Raw genomic sequence first — 13,094 nt, 5'->3', positions numbered from 1 at the left:
AAATCTAGCACCCAGTTGCATGCAGGAGCCTCCACGGACCTGCATGCAGCCCCAGCAGAGAGTCATCTGATCATACCAAGTCAACCTTCAAACTGGGCAGGGTGTCATTCGTACCTTTTCTGATCACTGTGCTAATCACTTGTATTGTTTCTGTCACAGAGAATTAGGGATGCAACAGGTTAAAGTATAGAAAGTGGATATAGTCTGAAATTCTGTGCCTCACCTTTGTTTCACAGCCCCCATCCTGCCTTTCTGCCTTCCGTTCCAAGGGATACAAGTGCATCGTGCTTATCGGTGGTTGCCCTTTGTTTTCATCCTTGTCTAATGTCCTAAAGTGGCCCATGCCACAGTGTTGGTTCCACAGGGCGGATCCTATAAATATGCAGCTAGTCTTTGGGTAAGGGGGCTGTGTTGGAGTTAGAAGATACTAGACTTCCTTTTTGGAGCCCATGCTGCATGTTCTGCAAGGAGGGCAGGGAGAGACCCCTCTTGTGAGTTTCAGAATTAGTCCAGTCTTTCAGATGCCTGAGGTAAGCCAACCCCACACTTTCCACATCCCTCTTATTATCCCCAAATTTCACCCCTACCCCTCGATCCGAATCCCCAGCCCCACTCTTTCCACCTCCATCCTAATCCCAATCTCACTTCCTTCCATGCTGCTCCTAACCCCCAAGCCTAAAAGTACACTGTACAAGAATAACAGTTTGTTCTAAAAGAGCTAAGGAAACTTTTGCATAAAGTTTAGTAACCTAAGTGGAATCAGAGTCAGAAATAAAAACATTTCCAGAGGGGTAGCTGTGTTAGTCTGTTGCAACAAAAACAACATGGAGTCTTGTGGCACCTTAAAGACTAACAAATTTATTCTGGCATAAGCTTTTGTGGACACTGTTCACTGAAATTTATGCCAGAATAAATTTGTTAGTCTTTACAGTGCTGTTTGTTCTTTTAGAAATAAAACCTGCCAAATAAGTGTGTTAAGACTAACCAAAAAAGAAAAGAAAAAGAAAGAAAGGATGAAACTGCTTTCAGAGAAGGGTACAGTAGCCCAGTTTGCACGACATGCTGGGCTCATCAGGGCTTGACCCATGATGAGCCACAGTGCGTGTTGGGCGAGATTCTGAATATGCAACTGGTTGCCATGCCGTGTGAACCCAGCCACTGTGGGGTTTTTGTGGATTAAACAAACCTCACATAACCCTCTTCAAATCCACCAGGGGAGTATGTATAGGATTGCAACCTAAGCCTTCTAACAATATATAATTGCATTAAATTTTATTTATCCTCTGAGGTTCAGATACATGTTACATGCAAAAATATTTAAGAAAACCCAGCCACCTGTTTCCTTCCTATAAAGCAACTTGGAAAGGGGTTATTCAGAATGGAAAGCCATCTCTTGTTTAACTCTTTACCAGCCCACCACATGATATGCTTCATTAGGAAATGATTGCATAATATGCAGATTAGAATTGTAGAGGTGGAACATGGCAACCCTCAATTATCTTTCATACAGGCCTTAGGGGACGACCAGAGCCAAGACACATTGTGGGTTCTTCCCCAGAGCATCATACATGCATTACTCTTGGCTATATATGTTTGTATTACCATTGGGGATAGCTTGGTTCTCTTTTTAAAGCTAATTGAGGGTGACCCTGAAGTTCTTGTCAAGCTGCCAATGCAGCTGTCATAAAGCACGTTTCAGGACCCCTGGAAACACCTACTTGTGCAGTAGTTTCTCCCTGTGCAGATAGTTATTTCCTGCCTTTTAATAATGACTTTGCTCTGCGTGATCAAAGTGGGGGAGAGACAAGGGGACAAAAAGAGGGAAGCTGTGTCTTAAATCAATACTGTTTCGGGGCAGGGGGGGGAGCTGCTTTTTCAAAGAGTATGTTTCCACTTAGCATTGCAAATGTTTGAGCAAACATTCCACCCACCGACCCACCCCTCTATTCTTTACATGTTGTTATTTTGTTTGCACGCCTATAAATCAGAAGCTTGTATGGGAAGAGAAGAGTTAAAAAACCAGCCATATGGCATTAGCAGGAGGTCTGGCCACCCCACCTTAGGCTCGTGACAACATGCCCTACATTTAACCTACAGTCAGGAACTAATTAACAACACAGATGGGAGGGAGCTAGCATATGTATTAAGAAGAAGAAAAATTAATACCCCTAAGGTTTTAATCAGCAGCCTTGCCTTTTTCCTGGGTTAGAAGCCCAAGTATTACCATAGAAAACTCTGCAAAGTATATAGATGATCCCTATGGGGAAGCAATGCCTTGTAATGGTTAGAGGGGCAGGGCTGTCTTCCAGGAGCAGCATTGGTGTGTTGCGTGGCTATCGGTAAGTCACAAAGAGCTGCCTACCTGTTTCAAGCTCCTAACTGGGCAGCAGGGTGGGATGGGGTGGGGTGGGGGTGGGGATACATAAATATGGTAGCTGTTACTTTAGGTCAGCAGCACCGTGGGGTTGGAGGCCTGAACAAAGATAATGGGGCAATAGGATAATAAAAGTGAAAAAGATTTAAAAGATGTCATTACTATATGGGTGCAGAGAAACTTAATTCTTTGAGATTCGGGAGGTACTATGAGCAAAACGCTCTCAATTATAGTTTAGCAGGTGGAGCTTCTCTCCCACTTTTCCCGTTGCTTCTGGGTAGGTTGCTTCTTGGTTCCTTCCTTGTATGGATAGCATTTGAGGTTTAACCAGGGAGTCCTGGTGTTTCCCTGACTTTGATTTTTTTGCTTATTCCTCCTTTTCAGCTTTCTGAGAGGCGCCTTTCCGCTTCAATATGTTTTCTGAATCTGGCACTATCACTGCTTTGATAATAGCAACAGGCATATATAAGTCCTTCCTTCCTTTGAAGTCTTAGCTGAAATTATCTTTAAAGGGGTTCTTTCCCAGGGCCCCTCCCTTCCCTGTCAATGTGCATAGAGCACTCACCCCATAATTTTTAAAACACTTCCAAGTAAGCTGAGTAATATTACTGAGTAACGGTAAGCTGAGAAATACTAGGCTGAGGAAGGTGATTCTCATGCCACTACCTTTCATCCCAAGATACTGGTTGTTGTTGTTCAGTCATTCAGTCGTGTCCGACTCTTCATGACCCCATGGACCATAGCACACCAGGTCTTCCTGTCCTGTGCTCTCTCCCGGAGCGTGCTCAAGTCCATATTCATTGCATCGGTGATGCTATCTAGCCATCTCATCCTCTGCCGTCCCCTTCTCCTTTTGCCTTCAGCCTTTCCCAGCATCAGGGTCTTTTCCAGAGAGTTTTCTCTTCGCATTAGGTGGCCAAAATATTTGAGCTTCAGCTTCAGTATCTGTCCTTCCAAGGAGCACTCAGGGTTGATTTCCTTTAGGATGGACTGATTTGACCTCCTTGCAGTCCAGGGGACTCGTAAGAGTTCTCCAGCACCACAGTTCGAAAGCATCAATTCTTCGGCGCTCAGCCTTCCTTATAGTCCAGCTCTCACAGCCATACATTACTACTGGGAAAACCATAGCTTTGATTAGACGGACCTTTGTCGGCAAGGTGATGTCTCTGCTTCTTACTATGCTGTCTAGGTTTGCCATAGCTTTCCTCCCAAGGAGCAAGCGTCTTTTAATTTCATGGCTACAGTCACAGTCTGCCGTGATCTTGGAGCCCAAGAAAATAAAATCTGTCACTCACTGCTTCCATTTCTTCCCCTTCCATATGCCAGGAAGTGATGGGGCCAGATGCCATGATCTTCGTTTTTTTAATGTTGAGTTTCAAACCAGCTTTTGCACTCTCCTCTATCACCCTCAACAAGAGGCTCTTTAGATCCTCTTCGCTTTCTGCCATTAGGGTGGTATCATCTGCGTATCTGAAGTTGTTGATAATTCTCCCGGCAGTCTTAATTCCGACCTGTGATTCATCCAACCCGGCGTTTCTCATGATGTACTCTGCATGTAAGTTAAATAAGCAGGGCGACAATATGCAGCCTTGTCGTACTCCTTTCCCAATTTTGAACCAATTGGTTGTTCCATGTCTAGTTCTTACTGTTGCTTCTTGACCCTCATACAGGTTTCTCAGGAGACAGGTAAGGTGGTCTGGTATCCCCATCTCTTTCAGAATTTGCCACAGTTTGTTGTGATCCACACAATCAAAGGCTTTAGCATAGTCAATGAAGCAGAAATAGACGTTTTTCTGGAATTCTCTTGCTTTCTCCATGATCCAGCGAACGTTGGTGATTTGATCTCTAGTTCCTCTGCCTCTTCGAAACCCCGCTTGTACTTACGGTAGTTCTCGGTTCACATACTGCTGAAGCCTAGCTTGTAGGATTTTGAGGATAACTTTGCTGGCATGTGAAATGAGCGCAATTGTACGGTAGTTTGAACACTCTTTGGCGTTGCCCTTCTTTGGAATTGGAATGTAAACTGACCTTTTCCAGTCTTGTGGCCACTGTTGAGTGTTCCAAATTTGTTGGCATATTGAGTGCAGCACTTTAACAGCATCATCTTTTAGGATTTTAAATAGCTCAGCTGGAATACTGTCATCTCCGCTAGCTTTGTTGTTACTAATGCTTCCTAAGGCCCACTTGACTTCACTGTCTCGGATGTCCGGCTCAAGTTCAGTGACTGCACTATCATGGCTATCAGGGACATTATGATCTTTCCTGTATAGTTCTTCTGTGTATTCTTTCCACCTCTTCTTAATCTCATCTGCTTCTGTTAGGTCCCTGCCTTCTTTGTCCTTTATCATGCCTGTCTTTGCACAAAACGTTCCCTTGAGAACTCCAATTTTCTTGAAGAGATCTCTAGTCTTTCCCATTCTGTTGTTTTCCTTGATTTCTTGGCATTGTTCATTTAAGAAGGCCGCCTTCTCTCTCCTTGCTATTCTCTGGAACTCTGCATTCAGTTGGATATATCTTCCCCTTTCTCCCTTGCTTTTCGCTTCCCTTCTTTCCTCAGCTACTTGTAAAGCCTCCTCAGACAGCCACTTTGCTTTCTTGCATTTCTTTTTCTTTGGGATGGATTAAGTTGCTGCCTCCTGAACAATGTTAGGGACCTCCGTCCATAGTTCCTCAGGCACTCTGACTATCAGGTCTAACCCTTAAATCTATTCCTCACCTCCACTGTATATTCATAAGGGATATGATTTAGGTCATACCTGAATGGTTTAGTGGTTTTCCCTACGTTCTTCAATTTAAGCCAAAATTTTGCAACAAGAAGCTCATGATCTGAGCCACAGTCAGCTCCAGGTCTTGTTTTGACTGACTGTATAGAGCTTCTCCATCTTTGGCTGCAAAGGACATAATCAATCTGATTTCAATATTGACCATCTGGTGATGTCCATGTGTAGAGTCGCCTCTTGTGCTGTTGCAAAAGAGTGTTTGCTATGATCAGTATGTTCTCTTGGCAAAACTATATTAGCCTTTGCCCTGCTTCATTTTGTACACCAAGGCCATGCTTGCCTGTTATCCCGGTGATTTCTTGACTTCCTACTTTAGCATTCCAATCCCCTATGATGAAGAGGACATCTTTTTTTGGTGTTAGTTCTAGAAGGTGTTGTAGGTCTTCATAGAACCGATCAACCTCAGCTTCTTCGGCCTCAGTGGTTGGGGCATAGACTTGAATTACTGTGATGTTGAATGGTTTGCCTTGCATTCGTACTGAGATCATTCTATCGTTTTTGAGATTGTGCCCCGGTACTGCTTTTCCCACCCTTTTGTTGACTATGAGTGCTACTCCATTTCTTCTAAGGGATTCTTGCTCACAGTAGTAGATATGGTGGTCACCTGAATTAAATTCGCCCATGCCTGTCCATTTTAGTTCGCTGATTCCCAAGATGTCGATGTTCAGTCTTGCCATCTCATGTTTGACCACCTTCAGCTTACCTTGATTCATTGATCTGACATTCCAGGTTCCTAAACAATATTGTTCTTTACAGCATCGAATTTTCTTTTCCCCACCAGACACATCCACAGCTGAGTGTCCCGGCTTTAGCCCAGCCGCTTCACTCTTTCTGGCGCTACTTGGAAATTCCCTCTGCTCTTCCCCAGTACACCTTGGACACCTTCCGACCTGAGGGGCTCATCTTCCGACGTCATATCTTTTAGCCTTGTGATACGTTCCATGGGGTTTTCTTGGCAAGAATACTGGACTGGGTTGCCATTTCCTTCTCCAGTGGACCACATTTTGTCAGAACTCTCTGCCATGACCTGTCCATCTTGAGTGGCCCTGCACGGCATAGCTTATGGCTTCACTGAGTTACGCAAGCCCCTTCGCCACAACAAGGCAGTCATCCATGAAGGGGAAGATATGGTGCTGGTACAAGATACTGATAAGAATAAGATACTGATACAAGATAAGATACTGGTACATTTTGTTAAAAAGGTGTGGTGTGGAAGTTTCAGATTCATGCATCCAGGCTCTCATCCATTGAAGAGTTGCACAAAAGGGAGACTTTCATTAAAAGAAGCTTCTAGGTCCATATGGCTGCAATGAGGGCCTACCAAAAATTCCATGTTCTATGTCACTGCTAAAGCTAGTTCTGCATTGTCCCTGGCTGCCATAATGGTAATAGGTATCTTACAAAGGCTGTGGCAATTTAGAAGAGAGAGTAAAGGCATCTCCACACCAGCCTAAAATCCTGCATTTAAAATGGGGCTTTCTGCTTCCGTTTTAAATGCAGGATCACAGTGACTCCCTTTTTCACGTGCTTTCATTGATCTTGCTTCTCTTCTTGCTGTTTTTCCTCTTTTCAAGGAGGGAACTCAAGCGGAACACCATGGGATAATTTGATAGCTCATTATCTGTGATCTGTTTAAAAACGGAACAAAGGACATTTAGTGCAGGAGACTCCTTGGAGGTTCATGGCGTAAATAGCCCACAAAATCTGTGAAGGAGCAATCTCAATCACAGGATAAAAGCTCCATATGAAGACAGGGTTTTTTCTTTCCTCTTCGCAGTTTCCAACCCAAATTGTCTACTCAGAAAGAACTACGTGGGACAGTGAGTTTTCTACCAAAATTCACAATATTTGGGGGCGAAAAATAAAGAATGGTCAAGGAAAGCTGCCTAAACCAAAGGTTTAAGTCAGGGTCATTGAACTTCTTTCAGCCTGAGGGCCAAATTCCATTTCAGAGAAGCCCTTGGGGGCAGCATTGGTGGGCAGGGTCAAAGGCAAAGGGGGCAGAGCAAAAATACCAGCATGTTTTAGCTTCAAGCTCTTACTGCCATTAACTAAGCTTTATGAGAGGCAGCTCAGCCTTTTAGAATGGAGGAGGGGACTGCACAAAACTCAGGAAACCATGAAATGATTGATGGTCAGGGGAAAGGGGGTGTGGCGAAGGGAGGGAGTGTGGCCGTCTGGGCAACCAGATTTGGCCCCCAGGCTTGAGGGTCTGCTTCCCAGGTCTAAATCCATCTGTGATCACACAGAGCTGGAAAATGAAGTGTGTCTATGGTGCCATTTCAAAATTCCCCAGCCACATGGGAGCTGCTTTTTGGTGAGTGGCTCGCATGCAGATGGGGGTACATGACCCACCCATATGACTGGGAGACTATGTAGGTCCCACTCACGCAGCCGACTCTCTGCTGGAGGAGATGCCAATTCATGTGGGGGGAAACCCCACATGAATTGGCCTTTGCCAACCTGATTGGGCTATTGAAATCTTATGCTTCCCTTGCAGAAGTCCAGCAAAGAAAAACAGCTCCCATGTGACCATGGTGAGGTGGCTCCTATACCAACATGTTTAGGAGAAATGAGCATTTTGAGGCAGTGCCATCGATTTGTACAGTACAGGCTGGTTATAGATAGCTAATTGTATGGTATTTTTAAATACTGGTTACATTTCCCCAGAGGTAGCATTGCCTAAGGTCATGCATACAGGCGATCATCCCTTGCACAAGGAAGAATATTGTACAAAGAAGGATTTTAGGGGTGAGGCCGTAGCTCAGTGGTAGATCATATGCTTTGCATGTGGAGGGCCCAGGTTCAGACCCTGGCGTCTCCAGGTAGGGCTTGAAAAACTCCTGCCTGAAACCCTGGAGAGCCGCTGCCAGTCAGTGTCAACAGTACTGGGCTGAGATGGACCAATGGTCTGACAAGCCAGCTTCTTATGTTCCCATGTGCACCATGTTTTGTTTTGTTTTGTTTTGTTTTTCTTTCCTGCGTAGACTGCACAGTCCCTGCACAGTCTATGAACCTTGCATCTGTCCTATGGAAGGGCTTGGGAGTATTGTGTGGCTAGATGAATGTCTCCTTTCAGACATGCTCTAAAGCTATTGGTTGTTATGCACATCTCTTATACTGAACAAAATTAGATTGTAGCAATATGTTCCATATACAAAGATAGAATTGCACTTTTGTAGGGAGCACCTATAGCAAACTAGCTAACGTTTTTCTTTTTCTTTTTGCTATGCATGTACTGAAAATACTATTATTTTCAAGTATGTATTTTCTCCTTGATGATGACAGGTCACCTCCCTGTAACTGGTCATAAGATCTGTCCGTTGAAAAGCCGCAAGGCAAATATTTTCCCATTTTATATCAGCTGAATTTCTGCCACACGCTACCTTTCTGGGATTTACCACAGCAACAAGACATTACTTTTGATGGAAAGAATGTCAGAAGGCACCAAAACGTGGTCCTAAATCTAACAACAAGCATGAAATAAACCAGGTTTTTCCTTTTGCCGAATGGTTTAAAATGGAAAGTTGGAAATACATAAATTAGGAGTGAAAGGTTCAAACAATTTCTCTAGAAAGGGGGCAAACCCCCTTTCCTATCTGTGGAGAGAGAAACTCTTGTCTAAAACCCCATTTAGCTTTGTATAAATAATTTATATAAATGCATATGTGTGTATACACTTACAAATCTGATAAATGTATAAATCACTTTATATTATTTTTTGGTAGGGGTATATTTATATACATTTGGGGGGCATGAAAAGGTTGCTGCAAATTCCTCAGTAGGGTTCTTGCACAATGATTATATATTACCAGTGTATGGTATTCTTCTGTTAATTACAATGTTTGATCACAGGCTATTACTTGTTACTAAAATAATAGTCCGTGTGTGTGTGTGTAAGTAAATATTCATAATTTTAAAACAAATTGCTTCATTTCAAGAGAGTTCCAGGGCCAGTTTGCAGTGCAATTCTGCTAATGTGGCAATAAAGTATGTAATTAAACTGTAGTGATAGTGAATGATCACGGAGTACTAGTCAGGGCAGGAAACCAGCCGTGACTGCCTGCATTGTGCATTAACAGAGATGCATTAGCTTTGCATGCTTTTCTTGCTACAAATATCTCCCCGCTGCCTGGGCTCCAGTGGAACGGGATGAGAAGAGGCTCTTCTTGAACCCAGCTGTTAACTAACTGGAACATTATGGCGACTGAATACATATCATCCTTTTAGGCTGTGTGGTGGCGTTTCAGGCTCCCACTTCCTGAGGCCACCCTCCATGGCACTAGAATGCAAGCTGGCTCCCTTGCCCAAATAAGGAAAGCGTCCTAATGGCTGTGCTGTGCAAGTGACTGGACTGAGCATGTGCTGAGAGAAAGCTGCACAGAAGTTCATGGATAGCCAGAAAATGATTGACAACACTGCTGACAAATGCAAGTACTTTAAAAACAAAACAAACAGCCCTGTTGTTGACAGATACCTGGTGCAGCTGTGTTAACTGGCATTTCCAGTTCAGCACGGCATGCTATCAATCCTCTCCCCTGCAAGGACCGGCTATGGCTGATTGCAAGGTGGTTTTTTGTACGCTTTGCCACCTTTACCAGTGCCACCCACGGCCAGAATATCAGCAAAGGTAAGTATAATACTTTGAACATGAGGTTGAGTGGCCATTGTTCCTCTTGACTTCTTCCTCTGTCAAAAGCTGGCCAGATATTCACAATCATCATATCTGTCCACTGGTATCTTGGACTGTGTGCCATTTCTTATAAACAATTCTTTGCTGTCAAGGCCTTTGTATGCATTCATTAGTAGGGCCCTACAAATCTTAGTCTTGTAGGCCTCCTTCGCTGGCTAGAAGGGAATTGCCATGTGTTGCAGAGCAGGAGTCCTGTTGTGGTTTGTGCTCCACACAGACCTCTGAGCCAATACAAGAGAATGGGAGCCTGTTGTCCCTAATAAACATACGCTCTATGCTTCAGGGAGGGGGAGGGGCTTGACTTAAGGCTCTGCGGGCCAGATGGACCAGCATATTTGGCCTGTGGGCCAGGTTCCCCATCCCTGCTCTAGAGGCATAACAGACTTCTCTCCTTTTTACATGCCACATCACCCCATCCCAGCAACATGCTGGTACCATGAGAGGTAAGGATAAAAAGTATGTGGTAGTGGCAATGCATTCTATGAGGCTCCTTGGTAGGGAGACATTGGAGGTTACCAGGAAATAGATGGGAGGGGCTAACAGTTGCTGCTCCCTACTTGCAATGCTCCAGTTATGGGAAAAAGAAGAAGTGGGGCCCTTAGTGAAATCCGCAAGGTCCATTCCATCCTTTTTAGTCAGATCAAACCCCAGAGCCTTCTTTAAAAAATAGTAGCTGGGGGCAGCATCTCAAAAGGTAAGTCAGTCATGGCCCTCTGACTACCCTCCCCCCTTATTCAAGTGCTAGACATGGGTAAATCTGGATAGACAGTCTGGGTAAACAAGGCGATAAGGAGTTGGAGAAGACTCCTTCTCAGCCAGACACATATCCAGAGAGACATGATAGAGAGATTCAGGCCGTGGAGTCATGGGAGCGGGGAAATCATGCCTCCTTGTAGCCTTCTAAAACAGTAGTTAAGGGGACCATCACAAAAAGTAGGGAGACCACAGGGCCCCCTGACCTTCCAATAATTTGAGCACTGTCTACATAGGTTTCACCTGTTTTATTGTATGCTGTATGTGTGTGCATGTGTGTATGGCTGTATCTATAGTTTTGTCTATGATGTATGCTCCATTTTGTGGTAGACATATACACAAAACTACAAAGCAAAATTTTGGTCAAGAAATCATGGCTGCTTCTATCCAGTTGGGCACAACTCAGTCAACATTCAGAGAAAGTGTATTCTGCTTTCCCACACTGCATTTCATTTTGTTCCTTAATATGTGAGTGGACGTGGTCAGCTTCAGTGTGCAAGTGTGGCCTCAGAATGAGCTTAATCAAAAAGCAGATTTGATTCATTACATTTTAGCCAACCATAGGAAGAACTGTCATTTGACAGAGGAAACTGAATTGGCTGTCAAGATGTCAACTGGCTTGAGTTGGTCCAATCATACTTAAAGCTAGAGGGAAGAAATGTATTCTTATTGCAAATAAATTAGTTAGCTAAGGGTGGGACATATGGATTACAAGAATGAATCTGAGCATGTGGAGATGTCTAGCAGCTCAGATTCAGAATGGGAACAGCCAGAACAAGGGGAGGCAATGGAGAGACTTTCTTCCCAACACCTTGACACACAGATGTCACAGGCTGAATGGCTCCCCCACTCCTCCACTATGAGAATGCAAGTTGAGGAGGAGGAAGGGGGCCAAAAGCATGACTTGAGGGACACGAGAGTCCATCACAGAGCAAAGCAGGAAAAGTTAGGAGCAGAGCTAAGACACTCCGCCAGGTTGGCCATTCATGATAGCCAACATAGGAGGGAGCCACCCTAAGAGAGGGGCATCCCTGTGAAGCTAGTCTGGCCATGAAGTCCTTGTCCAGACTGCTGGCAACTTTCTTAACTTCCACGTCATATCCTCTGTTGATATTTGTAGATGTGTAGATTAGCTGCTTCATTGCAGTCTGAGAGTTTCCTAGAATTTGCATTTGTAATGAAGCTAGTGGTTAACCAATAAAATAGTGTTAGCCTAGAGCTTTGTTTCGTACAGTGTGTTGATTGTGAAGGAAGAAGACAGAGGAACGTGACAATGGCTATCTTTCACTTTCAGTAACCAATTAATAATAATGAGGACATGTCAGAAAAGGCAACTAGGATTAGAAATGAAGCTTTGGTGAAATTGCTACATGTAGGTTTACTAAACATTGCTGAGATAAAAATTAGAATGCTTGCTCACAATCCAACATTCCTGAATATGATGCATTTTACATAAAGTATTTCTGGTATTCTGGGGGATTACAACTTCTATGCTGTGGCTACCAGGTCTGGGGCAGCTCAGGACTTCATCGCCACCATGACAACCACAGGGTTGTCTTAACATGTCATCGGCCCAACACATGGAGGAGGATGCATGCTTGATTTGGTTTTCTCTACTGGGCAGGGGGTGGTGATTTGAAAGTGGGGGAATTAACATCTATCCCATTGTCAAGGTCGGATCACTTCCTATGGAGGTTTAGACTCACAGCAGCCTTTCCCCTCTGGTTAGGTGAGAGACCTATTAAAATGGTCCATCCATGGAGGTGAATGGATTCCAAGGGATTACAGAGGGCTCTTGGGGATTTTCCTGCTGGTATGGATGGTCCTCCTGTTGAAGCCCACTCTGTGGAATGCAGAGGTAACTTGGGCAGTTGACATGACCATGTCCAAGCACCCTCTTCTTCTGAGTAGAGCCTGGGCAGCTCTTTGATATACAGCTGAGTTGAGGGCAATGAAGCAAGAGTGAAGATGGGTAGAATGCAGGTGGAGGAAAACTCGTGCCGAGCCTGACAGAACACAAGTTAAAGCTCATTATCGAACCTACTCTGGTGGTGATGGTGAAAAAAGGGAGTTCTTTTCCACCACCATTGCATCTTCTCAGTGTCATCCAGTGGAGTTTTTTCTCTGGGGGAGGTTCTCTGGGGGAGGTTGAGGTGTCATCAGTATGCAGGTAACACCCAGCTCAGTCTCTCCTTTTCATCAAATCCAAGTGAGGCAGTGGCTGTTCTGAATCAGTGCTTGGGCCATGTAATGGTCTGCATGAGAGCCAATAAACTGAGACTCAATCCAGACAAGATGGAGGTACTGTTAGTGCATGGTTCATCTGCCTGATTAACTGATGTTCAACCTGGTCTGGAGGGAGTTGCACTCCGCCTAAAGGATCAGGTTTGTTGTTTGGGGGTGCTCTTGGATCCAGCATTGTCACTAGAGGCACAGGTGGACTCGGTGGCATGGAGCGCGTTTTATCAGCTTATACTGATATACCAAGTTCATC

General features: G+C 44.4%; 1 protein-coding gene across 2 annotated transcripts in view; it reads left to right on the top strand.

Moving 5' to 3' along the window:
* BDNF (brain derived neurotrophic factor) overlaps nucleotides 1-13,094 on the top strand; it is a 49,764-nt gene that overhangs the window by 18,753 nt on the left and 17,917 nt on the right. Inside the window, exon 1 of one of the 2 annotated variants that reach the window (XM_084852762.1) lies at nucleotides 403-530. The exons of the other annotated variant lie outside the window; for it this stretch is intronic. Within the exon in view, the coding sequence (XP_084708888.1) occupies nucleotides 450-530 (81 nt within the window). The 5' untranslated portion in view covers nucleotides 403-449. Of the gene's footprint in view, nucleotides 1-402; nucleotides 531-13,094 lie in introns of those variants that run through there. 2 annotated transcript variants of the gene reach the window in all.

The sequence above is a fragment of the Heloderma suspectum genome, chromosome 1 (assembly GCF_057233095.1).
Source record: "Heloderma suspectum isolate Gila_16-S chromosome 1, 16-S_ref, whole genome shotgun sequence".
Lineage (NCBI taxonomy): Eukaryota > Metazoa > Chordata > Lepidosauria > Squamata > Helodermatidae > Heloderma > Heloderma suspectum.
The sequence above is the reverse complement of the archived record's forward strand: the minus strand, read 5'-3'. Positions and strand labels throughout refer to the sequence as shown.